Here is a 27374-nt window from a genome sequence, read left to right on the forward strand (position 1 = left end):
CAGCCTGAAACTTAAAATATCACAGCAGGGTGGCAGCCCCAGCACCCAGACACAGCTCTGGTTGTCACATGGCCCCCTGAGTAACTCTAGTCTCCAGTCAGAGCTATTGGGGTGGAGGGACCCATAGAGAACCTAATATGTATAGAAACCATGAAAAGTCATCTGTATATACACTGCTAAGGAGTCGAAGGACAAAGAAGTGTAAGTAGTGGGTGATTTGATTTCAGGAATTTTACTTTTTGTCAATATTTAAATGTTCGGTTATGTTAAGCGGACATAAACATTTGCTCAGGAAGTTTAAAATTGGTGGCAATATGGCTGACCAGATATGGCTGATCATTTGGGCAGTGGCAGAAGCAGGAGTCCAAGTTGGGAAAATTCTAGAAGCTACTGTTTGCTGACCCTTCATTGAGCCAGAGGTCAGGAAAGGGGTGAGGCTCAGGCAGCCCTGGTGGTTGCTCAGTGGCTGTTCTTAAGAACTGGGGCTGGTCCTGGCTCCAGGCCTTGTCCCTCTCTGTTGCTGGATAAGTCACTGGTATTCTCTTTTTCTGCTTGTACCAATAATACATGCTTCCTATTAAAGAATTCAAGGAACATGTAAAATTATACGAAAGAAGGTAAAAGTTACATGAAGTCCTATCACCTGAGGTAAACAGCATTAACATTTTAGGAAGTATCTTTTTGAGGCACTGCTTCCCAGTAACACCTACAATATGCGCACACACACACGCGCACACACGCGATTTTTATAATTTGCTTTTGTTTTCTTTTGTTTTCCACCTCCCTTGTCTGTCTCTACCTCCACCACCAATAGTGAGAGTAAATAACTTTGTGTTCATCCTCCCAAAACTCTCTTCATGTAACATAAAAATGTATGCATGTGTCTACATAGAGGTTTCTTTTCTTATTCTTTGGTATTTCCAAATATGGGATTAACTTCATGCACCTCTGTGCATCTTGCTTTTCTCATGTAACAGCATGTTCTAGAAATTCCTCTTAGCTTTACTTGTAAAGATCTAGTACATTCTTTTTAAAACTTGTGTAATATATTAGAGATTTTAGAATGCATATTTATTCAATAATTCCCCAAATGGGTGAGCCATTACAGGGTTTTTTTGTTTTGCTTTTGTAGCTACAAAGATTGCTGTAATAAACGTTTTCATATCTCATATATTCCTATATAATGATGTTTGATTAGTCTCTGAGATTCCCAGAAGTGGGATTGTAAATTTAAAGATATATGTATTTTTAAATTTTAATAAAACTGAATTTCTACACAGTAATATTTCATATTTTATTTGTCTGATAAATATTTATTAAGTCCTTACTCTTTGCCAGGCAATTTGGATTCAGCAATGAGTAAGACAAAGATCCCAGACCTCACTGAGGGTTGATCTTGGAAATACAATGGGGAAGAAGAGATGAAAGAACAGTAATTATAATAAATACTTTTGTACCAAAAATGTATGAAAACATAATTCTCCCTTGCTTTACCATCAACAATTGGTATTATCGTTCCTTTTATTTTTTTCCCAATCCTATTGATGTAGTGTGATTATTTTATTATCTTAGTTTGCATTTCCCCATCAGTAAGTAATTTCAACATTTTTCACATGTTTATTTAGCTAGTGGGATTTGTGTTGGATAAACTGACATTTACAATCTTTACTCATTTTTCTATTGAGTGGGTTGTATGTTAGACCCATATTCTTGTTAATTTTCATGAGCTCTGTGTATATGATAAACACATTTATCTGCAGTATGCCTTTTTCCCAATCTATTGCTCAGGTACTGACTTCATAATGGTTTCTTTTACCATATAATACCTTTCACATTTATAAATTTGTCTTTTTGCTATCAACATGTCTTTTTGTCCTTTCAGCTTCTGGCTATTCTATCATTGTTAATTGTTATCTCCAAACTCTGGGTCATTTATATAGTCTCCTAAATTTTCTTTCAATTAAAGTTTGTAAAATTTTTAATATTTTTTTCAGTACACGTGGAATTTATTTTTAATATGGTGTGAGGTAGGAGTCCGATTGTCTTTTCTTCTAAGTAGACAGCCATTTTCCTAATACCATTTATTAAAATAAACCATCAGTTCTCCATTGAAGTAAAATGCTACCTTTTTCATATATGCAGTTCCAAATGCACTGGAATCTGTTTGCATACTCATTATTCTGCTCCACTGATGATATGTCTATTCTTACTCCAATTTTATGCTGTTTTGATTACAGTCTTCTTTTTCATCATTTTAAAGCTAGATAAAACTTTATTTGGTCAGAGAAAACTTCAGATAAATTTTATAATATTAAAAATTGTAATTATTATTGAAAGTTCATTTAATTTACATTAGGAGCTAGAAAGAGGACATAAGAAAGAGAAGTGGTTAAAATAATTACAAGACAATACTACATAAAACTTTATGGCAACAAACTGGAAAACGTGGAGGAAATCAAATTTCTACTAATAAATCATATAAATCATCAAAATGGTGCGAGGAGGAGAAAAAATGGGAACTGACAAATTCCTATAAAAGAAATTGGAAATTTACTTGAATATCTACTTTTTAAAAAGACCCCAAGAACAGATGACTAGTAAATTCTAGTTAGCCTTTAAAGAACAGAGAGTCCCAGGGTTATTAAACAATTCAAGGCCAAAAAAATAAAAAATAAAAAAAACAATTCAAGGCCATAGGAAAAAAGGTGGACAGATCTCCTTATGTTATGAAGCCAGCATCATCTTAGTGTTAACTCCTCATACACAGAACCCATTCGGGAATATTGATTCTCATTTGAAATACTGGCAAATAGGATCCATCTATGTATCAAAAAGACTGATGAATTGTAACCAAATAGCTTTTATTTCAGAATGGAAGGAAGTTTCAGTAGCAGAAAATTTATCAACATAATTCATCACAGCAACAAATTAAATTATCAGATGAAGAGATACTCAATAGGTACCTGATAAAATTCAGTATCAAGTCTTTTTTTTCCCCCTCTAAAGATTTTATTTATTTATTTGAGGGGTGGGGAGAGTACAGAGGGAGAGTGAGAGGGAGAAGCAGACCATCTGCTGAGCAGAGAGCCTGACGTGACACGGGGCTCAGTATCAATTCTTAATAGAAACCCATGATCCCTTATGCAAAATTCTGATACTAAAAAATCTCTGAAAACTGAGATGATTTCATTTGCTGCTAAGGTTTATCTGAACTGACATAAAGAAACTACTTAAAAACAAAAAAAGTCCTGTTCTTTTACAAATGTGAGGTATTGAATGCTCTGTACACAAGGCGTACTCCAACAAAGTACTTATGGATTATTTGTTATTGTGGCTCTCTGTCTTATATTTAAAATTATTATAGTCTTCCTTTTCTTCGAGGTGAGTTTGAAGGGAAGTGATATGAAACATGCGCTTTCAACTTTCTGGAAGAAAAGTACCACTGCGTTTCATTAAATCTAAGACACCGCTGTTTGGAAGTCTAGCCTTTATTTTATGCATCACTAACATAGGGGAAAAAGATGCTGCTAATTACTTTATGAACCATCATCAATTATAAAATACATCATGGTTTCAGAGATATTGAAATGTGAAAAAAGGTACATCTTGGAATCAAAGAGATACTGTGAACATATCCGCAAGCCGTCAGGAACTCTCCATCAACCACACAGCCCTTCAGACAAGAGCAGGAACTAAATGTCTGCATCTTGGGGATAGGCCAGGTGGGAGGTGGAGTATGGTGGTGTGGGGTCAGCCAGGGCTCCAGAGTTGGCTCTTCAAAGGTTAAGTGACCATGAACCAGCTATTGAACATGTCAAACCTCAGTCTGGGACAGTGATAACACCTACTTACATTTACTTTAGAGTGAAAAGGTTGATGGGAGACAGGGTTTGTGAAGTTCCTGGTCAAGAGTAAGCCCTTGCTAAATAACCAGCCCTGGAATGGAGGTAGTACTGATGTCATGGTGATGTTGGCTGTGGTCTCTAGCAGTTTCCCCACTTCTGTCATTCTAGGATCCTTTACCCAAGAAAAATCTTGGCTATATTTCTCTCACCTCTAAGGAAGTTTCCCTGAGATTACTGAGAAGAGACAGTTGGCCTCAGATGCCTGAACCATCACTGTGCCCTGAATTTATAGCCTCTCACCTGAAAATCTGAGTGTTCTTAGAAAATCACACATGTTCTCACACGGGCTCAGAGAGGAACGTGAACTTCCCATGTAATGCCTCCCGTGGCAAAGTGAAGACTAGAACCCAGACCGCCAGACAGGTTGTCAGACTCTTTCTAGATGCCCGGGCTCCTGTCCCCAGGGCAGAGCGGTCCACCCCATCAGTTTCTGGAAGTTTACTCAGACCAGATGATCTCTGTGACCTAAACCTCGTCATTCCTCCTCTCTGGACCCCTTCTTCCTGCTCTGGAGAAAAAAAGACGATGCAAGCCTAGCCTGCCAGACCCCCTACTGACTCCATGTTCTTATTTTGACCTTCATTGCCCCCCCCACTTCCCTCCTTCCTCCCTTTCTTTCTAATTGGCCATCCGGACGGGGCTGGGGGAGCTCTTCTGTACTGAGGCTCTGAAGACCTAGTCACATCACCAATCTGCTGTGTGCTCTTTGCCAGGATGGGAGTGGTGAGCAGCAAAAAGCAGGTGAAGGAGAAGAGTAAGGGCCAATGGAGTCCTGTGAAGGTCAGCACCCAGAGCAAAGACCCCCCACCACTGCCACCCCTGGTGAGTGATGGCTGTTCCCAGATGGAGGTGGGGTTGGGGGAGGAGAGCAGAGAGCACATGAGGCTCTCTGGATGCTGCTGCTTGTTTCCAGCCAGCTTCGGGGCCATCTCTAACTAATTCAGGGCTCTGACAAATCGGCTCCTTGCCCCTGCCACCAAACGTGGCACCACCTCATGTTGGTGTGGCAGTTTAGTAGAACGTTTAGCAGCCGGATCGCCGGTGTTTACATCGAACAGCTGTGTGCTTTGAAGCGGATTACTTAACTCCCCTATGCCTCAGTTTCTGCATCTGTAAAATGGGTATAGTGAAAGTGCCTTTCTGATAGGGCTGTAACAATATGTGATGTATATACAACCATGCAATTCTGTACATACTACCCTTAGCACAGGACCGGGCATGGGTAGTCCCCAATAATTCTTAACCAGTTCTCATTTTGCAAGTTCAGCCTTGAAGAGAAAAAAAAAATCAAAAAGGTCAGCTCGAGAAGAGGGTGTGGTGGGAAAGGGTCTGAGGGATTTAGCAACATCTGCTGCCCCCATCCCTACCCAGAAGCTCCTGGACATCAGTGCCCCCTTCACGGCACTGCTGTCAGCATTCTAAGAAGCTTACTCTCCAGGGATGAGGAATCCTAAACCTATTCACACCTCCCCAGCAAACCCTCAGTTTCCTGTGGAGCCTGAGATGCAATTCTGACTTGTTTACAGAGCACGTAGCACCCTTCCACGGAGGCTATTGCATTCCAAAGAGGCATTTTTAGGTGATTGTTTGTGACACTGGCCACCTATCTTTGGGGCAGTTGGGAGTCATGTCTGGAACCCGCTCTCTTGCTCTCTACCTCCAGGGGCACATTCAACTGGTCATCACTTTAGTCCAACAGTGACCTGATGGGTCGTGGGGATTGCTAATCCCATTTCTTAGACAAACAAGGTATTTTATCTGTGTCCCAACTTAGTTCAGGGCTTGGCACAGAACAATGAGATGTTTGTTGAATGAGTGAATGATGGCCGGGGTACACTCAGACTTAGACTTAGTAATTTCCCCAAAGTTACATGCTAATAAGTTATAGAGCCTGGAATGTTTTTAACTTTATTTTTTTAAAAGATTATTTACTTATTTATTTATTTATTTGAGAGAGAGAGAGAGCATGAGCAGGGGCAAGGGGCAGAGGGAGAGTGAGAAGCAGACTCCCCGCTGAGCAGGGTGTCCAATGCCGGACTCGATCCCAGGACCCTGGGATCATGACCCGAGCCGAAGGCAGATGCTCAACAGACTGAACCACCCAGGTGCCTCAATGTTTTTACTTTTAAAAAATTACATAATATACTAATTATGGGGAAAATGATAAATACTCATTATCCCAATAGCCAGCGATACCCAGAGTTAGCACTTCAGAGTTCCTGCCCCCACACCCTATTCTCGATGTTATCCTACATCAAAAACTAATGATATAATGTACGGTGATGAACATAACATAATAATTAAAAAAAATTGCCTTCACAGTCTGCATGGAGCACTGGGTGTTATACACAAACAATGAATCGTGGAGCACTGCACCAAAACCTAATGATGTAATGTACGGTGATGAACATAACATAATAATTTTTAAAAATTGCCTATTCTCAATGTTATTTATATTATGTGTTTATATTTTCAGTGGAGCCAGACTGTACATACCATTTGGCAAAATGCTACTTCAAAATTGTGCTCAATAAATGTGGAAGGCAAACAAAGAATATGCATAACACATCCATCAGATTAAAAGAATAATGAAATGAACACCCATCGCAGCCCCTCTGACCTTCAGGAGAAGTGACCATTGTCCCCCCAAGTCCATCCCTCCCCGAGGTCCCTCCCCTGAATGTGTTTATCATTCCTGAGCTTTGCTTCTTTGTATCATCACATGTGCACACTCCTAAAGCCTGTTTACTTTAATTTTGCCCATTATGAACTTTCAATCAATTGAATCAAACAGCGTGTATTCTTCTGACCCTCGGTTGTCAGATCTCCGTTATGTCTGTGACCTTCATCAACATTGATGCACGTAGCTAGAGCTCAGGAACTCGCACAGTGGCGTATGTAGCATTTCCTTGCATGACTGTGCCCCAGTTTGCCTATTTTTCTGTCATTAGTCATAAGGATGACTTCCACCCTTTACAATACTTACATATTATTGTAATTTTTGCTGGGAGCATTCTCGTACATGTTTCTGGGTACACACATGCAAAAGTTTCTCTACAGGGTATATACCTAGGGATAGATTTGTTGAGTTTTAGGGAATTGTGCTTTTAAAATGATTTTCCCTAAGAACAAATACCCTTTTGCAGCCTCATCATTCAATGGCAGAGTCAGCATTTGAATCCAGGTGATCTGACTTTCCAACCCCCGCCCCCCGATTCTATAGCTGCCTCTTACATCGCTGAGGCATCCCCACACACCCCTCCTCTGACCCCATATATGGTCCAGGGGTCATGTGAGATGACATTGGTCCCTGAGGAGTTGTGACACACGTGTACAATTTCCCTGTGCAACCTCCTGTTGACAGAGCCGTTCCCTACAAGGCACACAGCTGACAGGTGCAACAGGTTCCCTGCCCAGCAAAGCTGAACTAATGCAGTGTGTGTGTGTGCGTGTGCTTGTGTGTGTGTGTGTGTGTTTCTGCTCCAGGTCCTATTTAACCACCTGGCTCCTACACCTCTGGACACGTGCCTGGATCAAGGTAAGAAAGGGCTGCTTTTGAAGCTGAGGGTCTACAGGCCATCTGCTCTGGGCCCGGACTGCGTGCAAGCAGAATAGGGGCCCAGTTGGGAGCAGCTTCCTGGAGAGGACAGGGCAGCCCTTTTAGGGTCAGAGAGGAAGAGGCTGTGGTGGAAGGGGGCTGAACCAGGCACAGTGCAGGGTGTGGCCCAGCTCTGCCCCAGGCTTCACCTGCCCTTGCCCCTGGGGTTCCCTCCAGGAACCAAGCCCCAGTTCCTGTATCTGAGCCTGGGGGGCTTTCTGGGTTTTGTTTTTCAAAAAAAGGACTTTACAAACTGTAAATGAGACAAAAAGAAAAACATTACAGTAAATACAAACAGCATAAAAACAAACCCAAGTTTTCAAAGATTCTAACTCCCAACCTCAAAGGGCGAGGGCCGATGGGTCTGCGTCTTCCCTCCTGCCCTGAGTCTGTTCCGTGTATGGAAGCACCATCTTTCTGCCCACTTCCCCACTTTCAAAAGCTGCTATTGACCTTCTGACTACTCAGGCCACCCTCCCTCACCCCCAGTCTCTACTGCCACTCTGGTGGGTAGGACAGGGGGGTTGCATAAAGAGTGATCCTGGCTCTCCTGGGTCAGGGGTTTGGACCTTGGAGTGGGGGGGTGCTCACAGGATGATAGCTTCCTTCAAAACTGGCTTGCAGGAGCACCAGGAGCTCTGCCAGAGCCTGCATCCCTCATTCCCCCACCCGGCATGCACTGAGCAAACAGTACCCAGAGCCTGGCTCTGTCCAAATACCGGGGAGGCTGCAAAATTGAATAAGACGTGACTCCTCAACCTGAAAGAGCTCAGAGTCTGTCAAACTCCTGAGCAAGATGCTGAAACCAGATGAGCTATCGTACCTGGTGTTTCTCATCCTGCTGGGGATGCAGTTAATTACCACAGGGCTTGTCCATCACTTCCTACAAGGGGGATTCACGGCCCCAGCAAGGAAGCCCTGGGGAAAACAATAAACTAACTGCCTTTGGTTCAATAACTTGAATCTCAGAACTGGAGGGGGGGGCTGTCATCTATTCCAATCCCCCTTCCCCCCCATAGGGAGGTGACTAGCCATCACACCACACATAGGTGACAAAGCTGAGTCATCTACTCCCAGGTAAGCTGGGTGGTCTCCAAGTGATTTTCCAGTGGCTCTTGGCTCCCCAGAGCTGTTCAGAAAGGCCTTCCTCACTGGCCGTGGTCGTCCAGATGTCCATTCCCAGGACCAGCAGCAAGTCAGGGGTATCGCCTGCCAGGCACACTGTGACAGGGCCTTGGGCACGGTTACAGGTCAAGGTTATGGCTGCCATGTTCCAAGACCCCCTTGGAATAGATGTGAAGGGGCAGCTGGCGCAGCTGGGTAAGGGGAAGAGAAGGGAAGCTCATGTGCCTTCGAGGCAATAAGGAATCAGCCAATGCTCGTTCCCAAACTTGGGACGGCAGCCATCAGCCCAACGCAACCAATCTCCCTAGATCTTCAGGCTAGCCGCTCCTGGAGAGCATGGCGCTGGCCAGGCCTTAGAGTTTCTATGTGGAGACCAGAGGGGAAGACAGGATAGGCTTTGTGGGGCAGCCCATCCTTGTTCCCGGCAGCAAGGTCAGGAGGTCCCTCTGCTAGACAGGAGTGTCTTCTGCTGCATCGGTGAGCAAGAAAGCACACCACAGCTTCCCCTCTGTGCCTGCATCCTCCTGACCTCATGGCAGCCAGAGATGGCCCACAGCACAGACTTATCCAGCCCCTGCCCTCACTCTGCTGGGCCTGAGCAGTGCCCATCTCTTCCTTGTTCGTTCTAGAGGAGCATTTCGTGGTGGCCCTGTACAACTACAGCTCGGTGAATGACAGGGACCTGCAGATGCTGAAGGGGGAGAAGCTACAGATACTGAAGGAGTAAGTTTCTGGAATGCAGTTCTGTGGCCAGAGGCCTCTGTGGCTCCCTATCACAGCAGCACGGCCACCCAGCCGTCCACCTCCTCACCTCACCCCACCCCCACCCTCCATGAGTATCTCCTCCATCACTCCACCCCCAGCCCAGTCACAGCCATTTCTTTCCACCTTGACCCAGTCGTCTTCCTTCTATCTACCATTCCAAAGTCTTTCTCACAAGGTGGTTCCCATTCACTATCTCCTGCCCCACTGTCAAAGTCCTACTCTTCCTTCAAAACCCACCTTGAACGTCACCTCCTCCGTGAAGCCCTCCTGATGGGGACAGCGCTTGCCTGATGGCCCCACCACAACTTTGTGCGCCCCCTTTGCCAGACCAGACCTTGCACAGGATTCTACTCGTGAAATCAACTTCACTTGATTTCCAGTGCTCCCTCTCAGAAACTCCTTCAAAGTCTGCTCTCTCTCAAACATCCAGCTTGTTCTGTGGAGCCCTGAGGTTCTGCTTTTGTTCTTGAAGTTCTGTGATGACCTTGAGCCAAAACCACAAAAGCCCCAAACTTCTGGGCATACGTGGGCTGCCCGGCTCCTGCTTTGGGCAGCAGCTCTCCTCCCGTCCAGTCCCAACTCCCTCACTGAACTCTCGATCTGTCCCATTAATCAAGAGGAAGGCTACTCACAGAAGACAGGGGCCCTCTGGGGTGGTCAGGCTGTCTGGACAAACTCTTCCCCTGGAGGCTGCATCATCCCCTTCCTACCTGGACCAGGGGCAGCTTAGGCTGTGATATGCTCAGCAAGTTAGCAACCCCCCTCACTGAGCAACTTGTACACGTTTCCTCTCATCTGCCCTCCATGACTGCTCCGCCTCAGGGATGCAATCCGAGTGGGGGGAGGGCTGTGAGCGGCCCCCCAAGAGAGGCCCACAAGAGCTACTCTGCCATTTTCGTTTTCCCTCCTCCTCCGTAGAGTTGGAGACTGGTGGTTGGCCAGGTCTCTCATCACCGGAAGAGAAGGCTACGTGCCCAGCAACTTTGTGGCCCGAGTGGAGACCTTGGAAGTGGAAAAGTAGGTGGACACATGGAAGGCCCCTCAAAGCAGAGGCACTCTTGCTGCTTCTGCTCTGGGGTCTGCTGGGCAGGGAGGGGTCAGAAGGTGGCTGAAAGCTGAGCCTCTGTGAGCCCAGCGTGGAAGGAACAGGAAAGGGGCACCAACTGGAACTGCCAGGGTGGGCTTATCCGCCGTCCCAGACCACCTCGTGCTCAGGGAGCCACCCCTCCGTGCTCACTTCACTCTTCCCATCTGGGAAATGGAGCTGCCCCTCCCCTGGCTCACTTGGAGGGAAACGTCCCTCCTGGCCTATGGCCTTGCAAGCTAACATCGAGGCCTGGTGATCAGCTCCCTCTCCTCCCATGCCTCCAGTGGGCAGGCCTCAGGGGCGGAGACCTCAGGGGGACTCACAGCGTGGTGGCCTCATCCAGAATTGGCCTCCAGAGAGCAGTGCTCCCCAGCATCCTAATAACCCACTTCCACACAGCACCAGTCACTCATTCCCTCCCACAGCACGCACTGAGCAAACAGGACCCAGACTCTGACCCTGTCCTAATACTGAGAAAGCTGTAAGAATGAGTAGGATGTGGCTTTTCCCCTGAAAGAGCTCAGAGTCTATCAAACTCATGAGCAAAGTCCTGGAACCAGGTTAGTGGCCTCACCTGGTATCCCTCATCCAGCGATGGTCACCCTTGGGAGGGTTCTCTGTCTGACACTCCCAGCCCTATGCCTCTCCCTGGAACAGTATGTGGGGCTATGGGTTCTTACTTCCACACTGACTGGTCCATGCTTGAGAGCAACATGGCAGGAATCTGTGCTCTGAGAGTCACAGTACTTTGTGGAATTCAGACTCCACCTCAAGGAGGGGGGGCTGCTTTGAGAGAAAGTGATTGGGTGCCTTCTCCCAGAGTAGAATTAACAAAGGGCACCCCAAAAATGTTCTCGGTTCAAGAAAACATTAAGTCCATCTGCTGATGGGAAGTGAAAAGAAAAGGGGGCCCAGGGGCCAAAGGGCATTTCATGAATCAAGATATGAGAAGTGTTGTTAGTTCAGGGTTAACCTGAAAACAGGAAAATGCTATTTTATTTTGGGGGGGGCATACAGCTTAGAAGGGAGGTACAGATAAGAATATTCCGAGAAGCATGACCAGCCTCTGAGGTTTGCCTGCCTTTGCCCTTTTCCAGATGGTTCTTTAGATCAATTAGCCGGAAAGATGCTGAGAGGCAGCTTCTGGCTCCAATCAATAAGGCGGGCTCCTTTCTTATCAGAGAGAGTGAAACCAACAAAGGTAAGCATGGCCCCCAGCACACCCTTCCTGTGCAGGCCCCAGGAAGCCCCCCGAGACTGCTTCTGGGAGGGGAATGCCAGCCAGGGGAACCCGGTGGTTTCCGGGTCTCCTGTCTCCCTGTCAATTCAGGACCTGCCTGGACAGCCCGTCTAGTGCCCAGTAGCTGAGTGTGAGGCTGTGGCACCAACAGGTCTCCATTGGCCGGGCTGGAAATGTACAGGGCACAGGGAGGAGAGGCAGTTGGAGGGCTGCTCCCGCCCAGGCCACTGTGCATCATCTCTGGCTCAACGGGGACACTGAGGCTGGCGGGGTCGGGAGAAGGGGTGTGACCTAGAGCCACCTTTTGGAATCAAAGGATTTGGGAGCCAATAGACTCCTTAGAGATCATCTCAGCCAGAGGCAATTACAGGAGCCTGGAAGGTGACAGAAGTTTGGAGAATGACCCATAGCTAGATATGAAAGAAGGGGGGTGGCCATTGTGGAGAACTGGGAGCACTCATGGATTCAAAACCCCCGACGGAGCAAAACATTTCTGCCGCCGCCGCCCACAGGCCACCGGGCTTTCTCTTTCTCTTTCATTCGTTTTTCTCTCCTTTCCTTCTTAAAGTTCCTTTGTTTTGACATATAAAACTTATAAAAGCTGCATAAATTATAAGTGAGGGTATAATTATAGCCATAATAGGTAAACACCTGTGCAGCCACAAAGAGAGCGAACATTCCAGACATCCACAGCCCCTCTCACTGCTTGCTTGTGCCCCTCTCTGACTCAACCTACCCACCCCCCAGAGAGGTCACTGCTATCTCAGTGTTTAAGGAAATCCTCTTTTCTTTTTTTTTCTTTGTTTTAAAGATTTTATTTATTTATTTGAGAGCGCAAGAGAGAGACAGCGAGAGAGGGAACACAAGCAGGGAGAGGGAGAGGGAGAAGCAAACTCCCTGCTGAGCAGGGAGCCCGATGCGGGCCTCGATCCCAGGACCCCGGGATCATGACCTGAGCCGAAGGCAGATGCTTAACCGACTGAGCCACCTAGATGCCCCAACTTTTAGGGAAATCCTTCCTTGCCACCCATGTTTTATATATTTCCAGCGTTATGCAAGTGGAATCATACCATTTTTTATTTTTGTATGTCTTGTCCCTTCCACTCAACATTGTGACATTCTATATTAATCTGCTAGACCTGCTGTAATAAAGTACCAGAAACTGGAGGGCTTCACAGAAATGTACTGTGTCACGATGCTGGAGGCTGGCAGTCCAAGATTGAGGTGGCAGCAGGGTTGGTTTCTCCTGAGGCTTCTCTCCTTGGCTTGCAGATGGCCGCCTTCTCCCTGTGTCCTCACCTGGTCTGTCCTCAGTCTGCGTCCTAATCTCCTCTTCTAACAAGGACACCAGTCATATTGGTTAGGCCCCCCACCCCCGATGACTTCAGTAGTTACCTCTTTAAAGCTCTCATCTCCAAATAGAGTCACATTCTGAGGTACTGGAGGTGAGGGCTCCAACACAGGAATTTAGGAAGGACACAGTCTAGCCCATAACAGGTCCCCTCATGTTGTCAAGGAGGACAGTAGTCCGTTCATTTTCACTGCTGTATAGAACCCAGCATATGAATATTCTGTAAGCTGTTTCTCCTTTCTAATGTTGGGAGACATGGGCTGTTTCCAGCTTGGGGCTGTTATGAACATGCTGCTCCGAACCTTATTATATATGGTACATATTTGCCATCTTTGGGATGTTGAGCCAATACCCCCATTTGAAAGGTGAGGAAACTGAGTCCCTAAGGGAGGAAGTGACTCCCATGAGGCCAACAGTGAACAGGGGTCAGAGGGTCAGAGCCCACATCATCTAAGAGGCTGCAGGAGCTCTACAGTGTGTCCAGCTAGCCTGTCATGGGCTGATGGAAGGAAATTTCCCAAGCAATGTGAAGAAAGCCTTTGTTCATCAGGACATGGCCCATAAGGACCTCGTACATCCTTATGGCCAATTTTTAACTGGAGAGGAGGTGGTGACCGTGGCATCAGAGGAGGAAGGGCAGAGACGGTGGCTGGGCTGCAAGTTGGTTCCCTGTGGTTGGGGCAATGAGAGGAGAGAGAGGTTCTGCTTAGTGGGAGCACCCCTCCAGCCTTGTCCCTCAGCTCCATCACAGCTTGAGAACTGCAGTGAGTAGAAGCACCAGAACAGCGAAAGTGGGACCAAGAGAGCTGCTCATTACACCCTGGGAAGCTCAGGGGAGACCCCGACGCCTCCCTGCCCTTCAAAGGGTCAGAGTCAGGTTGAGGAGTAGGAGGGATGCATTGGGAAGTTGGGTGCTCTGTACAGAATTTCTGGAAATGCACCAGCGGATGAATTAAATCCATCTATATGTATATATATATATATTGCCATATTGCTACTATTCCATTTTAACGGCAAAACACCTATGACCAAGAAATGATATGGGAATCACTGGAGGTGACGTACTTGTTTTGTTTTTATAGAATGTTTCCAACATGTACAGAAGTAGAGAGAATAGTATAATGGAACCCCTTGTACCCAACACTCCGCTGTGACGATGATCGCTCAGCCAATCTTGTTTCCTGTGTAACCCCACCCCTACTATGTTGACGCAAGTCCCAGAATCATGTGATTTCCCCCTGCACATGATTCTTAGTCATTGTCTATTGCTAAGGTGCCCTTTGGAGAGAAAGGGACCCCCAACCTGAGGATGGAGGAAGGGGTTCTCTAAAGGTGGGGCTACCCCTCCTGTCCTTGACCACCCTGGAGAAGCTAGTCCACGCTGGAAATTGGCCAGGTGGAGCCGGGGCTGCAGGACTGTCCCAGCATCACCAAGCCCACACACATGTATACACACATAGACACCTGTGCACACGTGCTCCTCACAACTCCGAAGCAAGTGCCTTCCATCCACATCTGCAAACCACAGCCAGTAGATGTAAGACAAGGAAGGAACTCTGCCCTCAGAAGCAGGGGAAATGAATTCTCACCCCATGTTGCCTCCAGGACGTCCCTTAGCCTCTCAAGCCTCCGTTTATTGGTGTCTGTGTGAGGACCAACTAGTTTCCCAGTCCAAAGGCAGACAGTTCTGCGGGTGTTAAATCTCAATCTCTGGGAGCCCTGAACCTGCAGCTGATAGGATTTGGAGGTCTCCTTTAAGAAGAATATTGAATTGTGAAAAGAAATGGGGGGCAGGCCCTTGGATGAACCCCTGCAAGTGGGAGGCCCTAAATCATGAGCTCCCGTAGCAGCATCGTGGGGAGGAGAGCAGGGTCTCCCAGGCTTCTTATGATGCATCCTATACAGGGTACAGTTGGAAAAAAAAAAAAAAGGAGGGGGGAAGAAAGGCCCTCTTCCCCACTACCGGGGTGGTGTGAGGTTGAATGAACCCACTAGAGCCACTCTCCGGTTTCTTAGATACTGGGACACCGTTGCATTTAACCGGGGCGAGGTGGGGGAGACAGTTTGCAGCGTGCAGGGTGGAGCTGGGGTAGCGGGCGTGGGATGGGCCTGGCGAGGTGCACACACTTCTTGCATCGTTTTGCAAGTGGGTGATGAGAGGCTCAATAGCTAAGGGAGAATGAGAGGGAAAGGTGGTTTGCGATGGAGACAAACGGCACCTCGGAAAAACCAGGCGTGGGAGACCAGAAGAAGAGGCGTCCGAGCCTGACACCTAGCGGGGGAGCGTGGTATCGCTTACCGCAAATGCGTCCTCAGGGAGGATGGGGAGCCTTCAAGCCTGCCGCTAACCAGCCGGTGACCCAGAGCAAGGGACGTTCCCCTTCCTGGCCTCAGTTTCTTCATCTTCTAATTAAGAGTGGCAGGCGTGGTAGGCAGAGATCTGCACAGAGGCATTTTATAAAAACATCAAGTTTGTGGAAAGACTTTTTTCCAGTGGAAACTCTTGCCTCCTAGATTGCTCTTAACCTTTAGCATCTGCTACCCACCCTTGTCTGCAGGCAGACAGTAATATACGTGACAAGGTGCATAGATGTGTATGAATTTGGGAAATAAGTTATTCTGTTCTCCTCCACGGACATGAGTGCTTAAATTTGGGATTTGCTATTCCTTGTGGGGGCAGGGCAGCCTTTTCAGCTAGAATGAATGGGTGAATGAATCCATGAATCAATCAATCCCCTAGTTCCTCCAGTAACTCTACATTTCTCAATAGTCCACGGCAAAGGGGGTCCCCGAATGACCAGGTCCCCAAGTGGGGGACAGCATGTTTGCTACGAGAACATCCTGCCCCCGCTCCAGAGTTCCGGGATTTCCTGGCTGAGTTTTGGGAGAGAAACATCAAGGTCTGAGTTGGGTGGAGAGGAATAAGGAAGGCTTTCTGGAGGGTTGAGGTTGGGGTGAAAGAAAGGTAACTTATGGTGGAAAGGGTCAAAATGGGGAGCAGAATTTGGGGAGGCTTTGAAATGAAGCCCAAATCTCAATCTTGATTTTCCCTTCGTACGCCTTGTGTCTTTATTACTCCTCTAGGTGCCTTTTCTTTGACTGTGAAGGATGTGACCACCCAGGGGGAGATGATCAAACACTACAAGATCCGCTCCCTGGATGAAGGGGGCTATTACATCTCCCCCCGCATCACCTTCCCTACTCTCCAGGCTTTGGTGCAACATTATTCTCGTAAGAGCGGAGGATGTGTTGGGGGGCGGCGGGGAGAGGAGTCTTTGGATCTATTACTAAGATCTCAAGACCATGTGACTCACTGGTGCCATCTTGGGGGGGGGGGATTATCCCAAGGCTGAGCAAATATCAACATAATGATTCAAAGTTTATGTCCCTAGTCCCTTCTGCTGGCTCACTCAGCATGTGACCACTTGGAGATTAACAAGGATTTTCAGTCTTAGAGAGAGCAGGTCAATGGACAACATGCCTCGCTTTATACAAAATGAATACAAATGGCAGAGAATGTGTGTGGTATATGTGTACCCGGGCACGTGTACTTGGACATGGGAGTGTGGTTGGCAAAAACAAGAAGGGGACAGAGCTGGGAAGGAGAGCTGTGATCCGGTTGCTCTGGTAATCTCCAGCCCCGTCTCTTCTTCCCTAATGCAGAGAAAGGAGATGGTTTATGCCAGAGGCTGACCCACCCCTGTGTGAGCCTGGTTCCTCAAAACCCCTGGGCCCAGGATGAATGGGAAATCCCCCGGCAGTCTCTCAAGCTGGTCAGGAAACTTGGGTCTGGGCAGTTTGGCGAAGTCTGGATGGGTGAGTACATGGCAGCCAGGAGCCTTTCTCTCCCTGCCCTGTGTCCTGAAGCACAGAAGGCTCGGGATATACACAGTGCATTGTGCTTCCCAGAGAGCTTATTCGGGAGAAGGGCCAGAGGCGATGGTACCCATTTTACAGATGAGGTAATGAAGGCAAGCCTAGAACACTGAAGTGACTTGTCCTCACTTGTTAGGACACCACGGTGGTGCAGTAAGAGTAGACTCCAGCTCTCCCAACAGTTTAGTTGGTTCCCTCCCTCACTCTTCACTGCCCAAGGCTAGCCTGCCATGGACTGGCATATGAACTTGAACATCTGGCTAACTCCTCTTAGCTTTGGTTTGCCAGATGAAATGACCTGTTAAACATGGTCAACAGTGATCCGGGAGCTCTAGGACTCTAATAATAGACCAAACCACTGCTTGTAGAGGGGTGGCTAGCCAAATCACTGAACTCCCAGGTCCCTGTATGTGTAGTTGACAACCACTCTCCTGCTCACCAAGGGCACTATCAGACTATAAAAGGCAGTGCTCTATTTTATCCCTGGAATGGTTCATATCTCTGGGGCATGATATCAAGGTCGGATCCTGCTGCATCCCCAAACCCTCCAGCACCTGGGGCTGATGCCCAAAGCACTTGTAGCAGGAGCCCTGCGTAGGTCTTTGCAAAGCTCCCCTGAGAAGGGCAAGTCCAATTATGATTTTTCTTTTACCTTTCATGTGGGTGGGGGACTTGATGGAGGGAGGGGAGAATGTGGAGGTACAGTGGGAAAGGAATATCGCAGGGCACAGAAAGGAGGGAGGGAGGTCTGCAAGCCACCTCTGCCTCCCAGTGTTGCCACGGGCTGGGATGATCATTTCCAGACTGAAGCTATCATGTGGTAGAAGAGACTCCTGTCGGGAAAGGGTGGTAGGCTATAGGGAGAACAGAAGGGACACGACATAGACCCGGTGCAGGGGTGAGGAAGTAAAACGGCCCCCCTCCAGGCAGGGAAGTTCCTCAACTTCCTGAGGCTCCAGACGAGCACAAGAGGCTGAGACAGGCTGGCATCCTGCAAGGGAGGCCAGCTCATCTGTTACTTGCAGGAGCTGTACATTTGAGCCCAGGGCTCCTTCTTGGGTGCCAGGGAGGGGACTGCTCTGGCCTCAGTCTTCCACCTATAGAATAAGGATGGCTTCTGAAAGCTGATATACATTGTAGTGAAGGGATCACCTTCCTCAGCGTCTGGGTCTTCTGAATGGCTTCTGTATTCTTTCCCCGACCCGGGCTCAGGTTATTACAAGAACAACGTGAGAGTGGCCATCAAGACCTTAAAGGAGGGAACCATGTCTCCGGAGGCCTTCCTGGCAGAGGCCAACCTGATGAAAACTCTCCAGCATGAGAGGCTAGTTCGTCTCTACGCCGTGGTCACCAAGGAACCCATTTACATCGTGACGGAGTACATGGCCAGAGGTGGTGCCCTGCATGGGGTTGCATCGTCAGACAGGGGCAGGGAGGGGCGGGGTCCAGGCTTGGGGGGCCCAGAAGGCTGAGGCTGATCTGCTGCAGTGGGTCTGCTGGTCAGGGGACCTCCGTGGGGGAATCACTGGGCCATGGGCTGCATCAGTTAGCCAGCGTCCTACAGTTCTAAGGTATTCCACATGCTGGGGGGCAGGCGGGAAGGATGGTGAGAAACAAGATGGGTCAATGGTTCTTACAGAGCTGTGTCCCCCATTTGGACACACTTCGGGCCACATTTTTGGAGGGCATCTTCTGTGCCCAGAACTGTTGCATGCCCCACTAGGGAAGGCAGAGCATTGCCAAGAGTGGTCGACTGGGCGTCCAGAGATGGGTTCTGGTCCCAGTTCTGCCACTCACTAGCCGTGGACCTCTGACAACCATAACTGACAGCATGGGTGAAAAGAGAGGTCGGGCCAGCTGGCTATGGAGGTCCATGGGGGCGGGGGGGAGGGGCAAGGTCTCATGGGGCAGTGGGCATGGGGTCAGCCTGTGACCTCCTTCCCACCCCTCCCGTGACCCTGATTGCCCACTCCTTCCTGTAGGATCCTAACCTGCCATGTTAACCTAGCTCCTTAGAAATCATCCTGAAGGGGGCCCCCCATTGAGCTGGGAGCACAATAGCTCCCCTGCTCACCTCAGCCCACCTCAGGTGACCATCCCTCCCAGCTCTTAGATGCCATGGTGGAGCTGCATTTGTCCCCAGCACCAAACCCCAGGAGGCAGATCTCTCCATTCTGGCATTTTCTTGCACCCTTGGTCCTCAGAGGCAGAATCTCTGCCAACAAAGGGTGAAGGGGACAGGAAGACCCTTTGGAATGGCATGCCAGGAATAGGCACTAAACTTATGGTCGGAAGAGCAGGCTCTGCTCCTGGCTCCCTGGCTGGGTGGCTCTGAACATGGCTGGAACCAACCTTCCTCTGAGCAGCTGGGAGCACAGTACCTGCCTCCTGGGATGCTCTGGCGCCCAAGACTAGAATTTCTGTAAAGCAGAAAGCGCTCTGCAGCTGTGGGGGGTTTTATTCTCTGCGTGCAAGAGATCTGACAGGGTTCCCCATGCTTCCTGACGCCAGGTGGGGAGCAGCCCTCACTTGGGAGAGACGGGCACAGCTGGGCTTGGATCATTTTGCAGAAGAGCAGATGCAACTTCTCTTTCCTTAGGATGCTTACTGGATTTCCTGAAGACGGATGAAGGTAGCAGATTGTCCCTTCCCAGACTGATCGACATGTCAGCCCAGGTTTGTGAGCTATCAAGTACAGCGGAGCCCCAGAGTAATGACCCCAGGCCCTCTCCTCTGTGCCCTGTGGCTTCCTGAAATTGGCTGTTCAGAGGTTGTATCCATGCAATTTAGGCTGGGTTGGGAAGGACAGAAACCCCAAAGTAATAATGGTTTAAGTTTGTAAACATCCAGAGGTGGTCTGTGTGGGGGCAGGTAGGTGGGTCTTTCCCTCAAAGACACAGAGACCCACATTTCTTCCTCCTGCTGTGCACTTAGCATGTCATCTTCTTGCCCAAGATGTTTGCTCACACTTTACCATCTTGTCCTCTTCTCAACTGGCAGGAAGAAGTAAGAGAGATGAAAGCCCACTTTCTTCCCTCTAGACACATGTCCCTGAAGTCACCTACTATCCTTGCTTTAACATTTCTCTCCCCACCTCCCACCTCCAACCATGTCACCTGGCCACACCTAGCCTGCAAGGGAGGTTAGGAAATGTAGTCTTTATTCTGGGCCGTTGGGATGGAATGAGGTGAGTCCTATTACTCAGGAAGAGAGGGAGAACGGACAGTGTGGGAAACCCAGAGAGTTTACTTGCATTCCATGTAAGAGTGTAGATGGGTGTTTTGTGACCACCTCTCTTCCTCAGATTGTGCCCACAAATGCCTTCTCTAGCAGGTGAATTGCAATCCAGACTTCATGAGATGAAGAGCGAAATGGAGAGGAGGGATCGTTCCCCTCTGGGGATGTTAGCTGAGGGTTCTCTAACTGGCAGGAAAACACATCTGGTGGCCCTGAGTGTGTGTGTCTGTTAGAACTGGAACTCTCAGCAGAAAAGCTCTGGTCTGTGGTCAGCCGGTGAGACACAGAAAGACACACTTCCGCCTCCAGAGAGGAAACCTCCCCCTCACCCCACACCACCCCATCCGCACCTTGGCTGGTATTATCTGTTATTAGTATCAGTGCAGGAACTGATGTCACGATGCCCTTTTTCCACTGAGGTAAGCGCAGATGGGTTTGAGTAGGCTGCTGAGTGGTCTCGGAAAATTAACGCTGGGAACCAGTTTCAAACCACATAACAGTGATAAGCGTGTCCACCCCTTTTTTCTTTCTTTCTTTGCCTTTTCTCACTCTCCTCTGTCTCTTTCTCCGTCCCTGGGGAAATCGGGTCCCCCAGGGGCAAAGGCTGTGAAAAGCCACCTGCATTTATACCTAGACGTGGCCAAGAATCTAAGGGTTAGGAAACCAGAAAATCAGAACCTTCCAAGTGAACAGCTTCTAAACCACATTCTAATCATGCTAGCCCCTCACCATGCACACGTGTGGACACACACGCACTACCCTTCTGGACGCCCCCTTTCCTGCTTTGCAGGATGAAATGCAAATCTCCCCTACAACCATAACCCGTATGCCCTACTTTGCAGCCCCAAATGTCCTGTCACACCAGTGAGCCCTCACTCAGGCTGCCCTCTCCGTCCAGAACGCCTGGGCAAAATCCTGGCATTTCATCTGGCAAAATCCTCATCAACCTTCAAGACCCAAGATAAATTCAATTCAAATTTCCCTGGATGGGAAAGTGGCAGAGAGCACTTAGTACACGAGTTTCTGTTAGCATTGTGCGTGGTGTAGTCTTCTTGAAAGCACATCTGGGTCCCTCGCAACTTTTTTTTTTTTCTTTTTGGTGGTATTTCTAGTACTGCTCAGTACATATTTGTTAATGGGAGGAGTACTGGTAGATGCTATCCAGATCCAAGATATTTGGTATTCAGCTTTCTAGTCCCCACAGTAGCATTCCAATAAATGTATATTGATGCACTGATTTAGCAAAGGAATAACTAAATGACTAAGTGAATGGACTCATGAATAAACCAGTGCAGCTGGACACATACGGAGAAGTGGGATGAATTTCAGTGCTGCCTTCTTGCCATCGCTGGTCTGAGGAGGTACATTAGCATTCTATTCTCTGCCTCAATTTTTTCATCCATCATCTGAGAGTGCCGTGAATAAAGCCTGAATGAGTTTTCTCAACCACAAGACACAAGGGCCACACGAGCTGCTATACCTGGCCCTGTGCTGGCGATCGGGGACAGAAACAGAAATGGCCGCTGGGCCACGGGGACTCTGCGCATGCCCTCTGAGAGCCTGCCTAGGACAGCGCTGGGTTAGGCCCTTGGCCTCCTGTGTGGTATAACACCCACCTCAACTCCGCACCCTGGAGACCCCTTTCTTCGTGTTGCAGGTCAGGATGGGGTGCCCTCCGGGAGCTTAAGCAGCTCTAATCCAAGGCTCCTTGCTCCAGAACAGTGCTTCCGACTGGGCGAGGAGATAAAATCCTTTCCTTCCCTCCTTCCCTGCCCTTCTCTTCCCCTGCCCCTTGAGAGACCTTCTTCTCCTGCTTTCATTCTGCTGCCTTCCTCCCAGGCAGACACTTGGAAGGAGACAGAGGTGAGTGAGGAGGGCTTCAGGCAGCTCTGGTTCTGACACCAGCATCTCTGCTTTTCTGGGCTTTTCGAGGGCTGGGGTGCATGGTTTGTTCAGCGGAGGAGCAACTGAAGCCGGTTGTCCTCTCCACTCAAGAACCTGCTCCTTCCCCAGCAGCACCCTCCACCCCCTCTGCCCCTGCCAACAAACATGAGCACAAATACAAACACAGACCCCCAAGTGTTCCTGCCCCTTCGGGGCTGTGAGGGAGTGAAGCCTGGCCCTCCAGATAGGTGGGCAGGGTCCTTCCTCTCCTCACTGGGGCTATGCAGGGGATGCTGGGTGGGTTCCATCCTTGCTTGGAGGTCTCTACGCTGTCCTTCATGTGTGGCCTCTTCCCCCAGATTGCTGAAGGAATGGCGTATATTGAGCAAATGAATTCAATCCACCGCGACCTGAGGGCAGCCAACATCTTGGTGTCTGAGAACTTGTGCTGTAAGATCGCTGACTTCGGCTTGGCCCGCATCATTGACAGTGAATACACCGCTCAAGAAGGTGAGCAGAGACCTTGGACCTTACCTTCCCCAACTCCTCAAACCCCCTTGGACTTCTCCTTGCTGCTCCAGAGCAGAGCCCTATGTGAAGAGATCTGAGAGCTTTGTGGTTTTCCCAATTCTGGCCTTACTCCCAGGCAGACCAGCATTTCCCTAAAGGTGCTCTGCAGAGTGCTAGTGCCCGATGAGGAATGGCTTTGTGATGGAGCAGGTTTGGAAATGCTGCACAGTCTGTTCAGGCCCCCTTTGGAGATTCCTGGTGCACACCAATGTATTAAAGGCACTGAGAAGTCTTGCAGCAAAGAAACAGTGTACATTTGCTTCACCTGGTCTCTCCCAAACTAATTTGAGCCCAAGATACTTTTTCCACTTAGCTTCTATTAGCCTCCCACGGAACTAGGGTTTCACAGAACACACTTTGGAAAACACTTTTCTGAAGCATGAGCAGCAAAAGCTTATACACGAATTAGGGTTTCCACAGAGCACTCTGCTTTCCTGTGTTGGTATAACTGAAGTAAAAAAATCCTCTTCGCGAGAGGATTTGAAATGGCAAATACATGTCTCAAGTAAGCTAGCCAGCAATAGTAGCTGAGCATATTACTCCCAGTTGGTACAGGAGAAGGATCAGTGGGGCTTGTTCCCTGAGGAAACTTCAGACTGGCTGGGGAGACCAAGAAAGCAGGGCAAGGAAGGAGGCAATCCAGTGCTGAGCTGTATGCCATCTACTCTGAATGCTGACCAGGACTGCAGGCATCCACGGGGCTTCATGGCACAGCAGGATTGGAATTCCCTCCTCACTGTGACCTAGGTGGTCCATGAGTCCTATGTCATCATTTCTATCTTGCAGGTAAGGATTAACTGAGGCAGGGACAAGTTAAGGAGACTTACTCAAGCCACGGATCCCTGTTGTTAAACATGTGAGGTGGAAAATGACCCTTCTGTCCCAGGTGGAAACACATGTGGGTTGTGCTGTGAAGCCCACTGAGCCAAGACCCAAACAGGGTGACAGAGGTTGTGTCTTGTGCTGTGGACCCCTACTGTCTAAACGTTCCTGCTCCCATGCCCTAGTGAGTCTCAGTGGGTCTCTGGGAGCATCTCCATTGTATAGAGTGGTCCAAGCCCTGCAAAAGGGGGGAGGGACAGGTGCATAGGGACAGGCAGTCATGGCCTCACAACGCTGCTCGTGGCTTTTCTCACAGGAGCCAAGTTCCCCATCAAGTGGACTGCCCCAGAGGCCATCCATTTTGGGGTGTTCACCATCAAAGCAGACGTGTGGTCATTTGGAATCCTCCTGATGGAAATCATCACTTATGGGCGTGTACCCTACCCAGGTAGGTGGCTTCGCCCTGCAGTGACTAGATGGGCTTCCTGCCTTCCAGAAATGACTGCAATGACAGATACCCCATCCTTGGTGCCTGGGGTTGCCCACATCCATGCCAGAATGGGGTCCCGCAGCCGGAACAGAGACCCATGTATGCCACTCTGGGGACAGAGGCTCCGCCCCCTTCCTCAACATTGCTTTTGGCAACAGGGCTGTGCCCCCTTCATTCAGCGGAGGTCAGTAAACCCCCAAACCAGGAATTAAGTGAAGGTCAGTGTCTGAACTCAAGTTTACTCCAAACTGGTTTGTTCTCACTTGAGGACAGGTTGTCTCTCCCTTGGCCTTCCACCTGGGGTGTACTCCGGGAAGCCCTATCCTGACTGTGCAGTTTCCCAAGGGCTTGGGCAGCTCAGCAGCCTGCAGCGAGCGATGTCCCTCTGCTGGCTGGTGCGTCTTCACGGAGCACCTGCCCAGTGAGGGACGGGTTTCGGCTGTGTGCCCATCGCCAATAAGCAAGACAGGGTCCCACACACAGAGGAACTGTCCTGCACTAAGGAGACCATCCCCAGCCTCAGGGATGTTTCTCAGTGGCACAGCCAGGCAGCCCAGTGACCTGCGAGGGAGGAGGCGGCGGTCTGTGGCTCACGGGCCCAGGACGCCCCTCAGCCGCGCTCTGCATCCCCTCGGCCTACAGGAATGAGCAACCCCGAGGTCATCCGCAGCTTGGAGCGCGGCTACCGCATGCCGCGCCCCGACTCATGCCCGCCCGAGCTGTACCGAGGTGTCATCGCCGAGTGCTGGAGGAACCGGCCGGAGGAGCGGCCCACCTTCGAATTCCTGCAGTCGGTGCTCGAGGACTTCCACACGGCCACCGAGCAGCAGTACGAGCTGCAACCCTAGACCCTGGCGCGGGGACACGGGTCCGGCACCCGTGGGGCCCGGGGATGGCTCACACCCGTGGCCCAACCTGTAGAACAGACCAGGTGTGTTCACCTCTCAGCTTTTATTCCAGCCCCAGCCAGCCTGGAAAGGCACGGAGGAATTGGTACACCCATTTCTTAGATGAGGAAAGTAGAGGTAGAGGCGGCCTGAGAGGTCGCTCACACAGCATGGACTCCGGACATCCAGTTGCAGCCCCACCTTTCTCTGACAGTGTGACCTTGGGTGAGTCAGTTGGCCTCTCTGTTCCTCCGCTGTCTCATTTGTACAGTGGGGAAGAACCATAATAGTACCTACCTCGTATGTTCCTCAAGAGGATTATATTAGTTAACCCCAGTAAGATGTTCAGGATAGGTCCTGACACACCGTTAAATGTTTGGCATCCTTAAGACTCCCCTGTGCTGGCGCCAAAAGCGAGAAGAGACGTCGCTACCGGTGGCTGGGAGTCCCGCTGCTCCGACCTGCGCCGTCGCACCCCTGTGCTGCTCCCTTTCTGCTAGCCCGGAAGCAGGACTGGGTCCTCGGAGACCTCCGCCCAGAGAAGCGTCCACCTGCCCCTGATCTTGATTGCGCTCCAGCACGTTGGGGACTTCTCCGTAATAAAGTCATGAGATGTCGTTACTGGTGACAAGCCTGGACTCGCTACGTGACACAGGTGGTTTGCATGAGTGGCACAGCGAGGGACTTGCGGATCCGTGGAAACCGAGGCTCCCGCCCCGAGGACAACGCCGCACACCCAAAGGTCATTGCCTTTTAGGGGAGGCTTGAGCGGAGCCAGCAGGTGGCGCCCTCACCTCAGAAATCCTTGGGTTCCAGGTCTGAGTCGGGGACTCTTTGCTCAGCAAAACGCCCAAACTGTCGGTGAGAGCCGTGCTTTTTGGGGATGCGTACACAGGGGAGCAAGTGCCCTGGGCTCCCAGTCTTGAGACCATGCTCATCAACGATGTGTGGACAATGACGGGATGGTAACTCCAAAAAAAACGTTCAAGCCTTTGCACTGTTCAGGAGGCTCGCTATTTGTCACAGGTTTTTTTGTTTGTTTTATTTATAATAGATTTATTATAATAGATTATTATTAAATAGATTTATTATAATAGATTTTTCTGAGCATTTAGGTTTACGAAAAACAAGTGGAAAGTACAAAGAATGTCCATTAACCCCTCACTCCCACCCCTCAATTTCCCCTTTTATTAACATCTTGCAATAGTGTGGTACATTTGTTACAATTGATGAGCCAAATTAACACATTATTGTTAGCTAAAGCCTGTAGTTTACATTAGGATTCGCTCTTTGTGTTATGTTGTATAGATTTGGACAAATATATAATGACATGCCTCCAGCATTACACTATCATACAGAAGAGTTTTGATGCCCTAAAGATCCTTTGTGCTTCAATTCATCCCTCCTTCCCTCCCTTTGAACCCCTGGCCATCAACTTGCCATGTTTTGACTCCTTTGATCCTGGTAACCCAAGGAAGCAGGAATATTACAATGCCATGTACGGAGGAATAAAGATAGGCACAAAGAGTTTGGGTAGTATTCCTAAGCCACGCTGCTCATTAATGGGGGGATAGGGATGTGGACCCAAGCACAGCTGCTAGACTGTGGCGGCAGAGTATTGGCGGGGAGCTGCTGGGCTGGGAGAAGCTCACAGCGGGGGCTGCCTCTGAAGGAGAACAGAAGTGACTGGGCAAAGAAAAACTCATGTCTGTATAGTCCTTGTGATTTCCAGAGCACATTCCCATACTATCTATAGATTCACAAACAGCTCTGGGAAGGCATCACCATTGTTATTATGCCTCTACTCTTTTCCATACAAGAAGTAAATGGCAGAGACTCCACATCACAAAACTTGTCCAGAGGCTCTCAGCGGGCCAGTGCTGGACCCCAGATTTGAACCCATTCTTTGCCCCCAGCCCCATGCCATAAACTACTAAGTAGGCGAGAGGACACTCTCAGGAGCAGGGGGTACTGGCCCAGGTAGGTCAGGCAGGCTCACCGAGCAAGTCTCAGCTGGAGCCGTGTGTGTGTGTGTGTGTGTGTGTGTGTGTGTGTGTGTGTGTGTGTGTGTGTGTGTGTTTAGCGGGCAACGTGGTCAGATTGGGGCTTGGACAGATCTCCCCTGGGCAGTCCAGGGTTCGGGAGGTAGAGGGCTCTAGGGACAGAGAACCTTGTCCTCGGGGCAGTGCGGGTCCCCAGAGAATTGCCTCTGACCTCCCCAGGAACCAAGGGCTCTTTGGGGGAGGTGGCTGCTGAGTCTTTCAGAAAAAAATTTGCAGCTCAGCCTCCCCCAACTCTGGAGGAGGCCTAGTGCCCACATCCCATCTCCCCACAATCTTGGGATCGGGGCTGTCAGGCCCAGACCCTGGGATGAGGGCGCATGGCTGGAGGAAACTAAGCTGGAATTCAGGGCACCAGACAGTCGACAGCCCCTGTAGAGGGAGGGGGAGGGTGCCAGACAGAGACAGATCTGAGCCCATAGGGCTCACAGAGGAGCAGGGCACTGAGAGGACCTCAGGATGCCTTTGGAGGTAGGA

The 27374-nt window shown here is 49.4% G+C and overlaps 1 protein-coding gene across 7 annotated transcripts in view; it reads left to right on the forward strand.

Moving 5' to 3' along the window:
* The window catches only part of BLK (BLK proto-oncogene, Src family tyrosine kinase), a 70837-nt gene extending 44472 nt beyond the window's left edge, over positions 1-26365 (forward strand). For 2 of the 7 annotated variants that reach the window (XM_028114217.2, XM_028114219.2), the window contains exons 2-13: positions 4619-4727; positions 7392-7443; positions 9258-9351; positions 10312-10410; positions 11578-11681; positions 16156-16302; positions 16735-16887; positions 18160-18339; positions 19547-19623; positions 22428-22578; positions 23777-23908; positions 24593-26365. In XM_028114217.2, coding sequence (XP_027970018.1) covers positions 4620-4727; positions 7392-7443; positions 9258-9351; positions 10312-10410; positions 11578-11681; positions 16156-16302; positions 16735-16887; positions 18160-18339; positions 19547-19623; positions 22428-22578; positions 23777-23908; positions 24593-24798 — 1503 coding nt within the window. In that variant the 5' untranslated portion in view covers position 4619 and the 3' untranslated portion in view covers positions 24799-26365. Of the gene's footprint in view, positions 1-56; positions 202-4618; positions 4728-6502; positions 7090-7391; positions 7444-9257; positions 9352-10311; positions 10411-11577; positions 11682-16155; positions 16303-16734; positions 16888-18159; positions 18340-19546; positions 19624-22427; positions 22579-23184; positions 23645-23776; positions 23909-24592 lie in introns of those variants that run through there. The other 5 variants (XM_028114218.1, XR_003610973.2, XR_003610974.2 and 2 more) reach the window with 5 other exon arrangements.
* The last annotated feature ends 1009 nt before the right edge of the window (positions 26366-27374 follow it).

Source organism: Eumetopias jubatus, unplaced genomic scaffold (assembly GCF_037043125.1).
Source record: "Eumetopias jubatus isolate StellerSeaLion01/CBP00866 unplaced genomic scaffold, mEumJub1_p1.0 scaffold_2, whole genome shotgun sequence".
In the NCBI taxonomy this organism is placed as follows: Eukaryota; Metazoa; Chordata; class Mammalia; order Carnivora; family Otariidae; genus Eumetopias; species Eumetopias jubatus.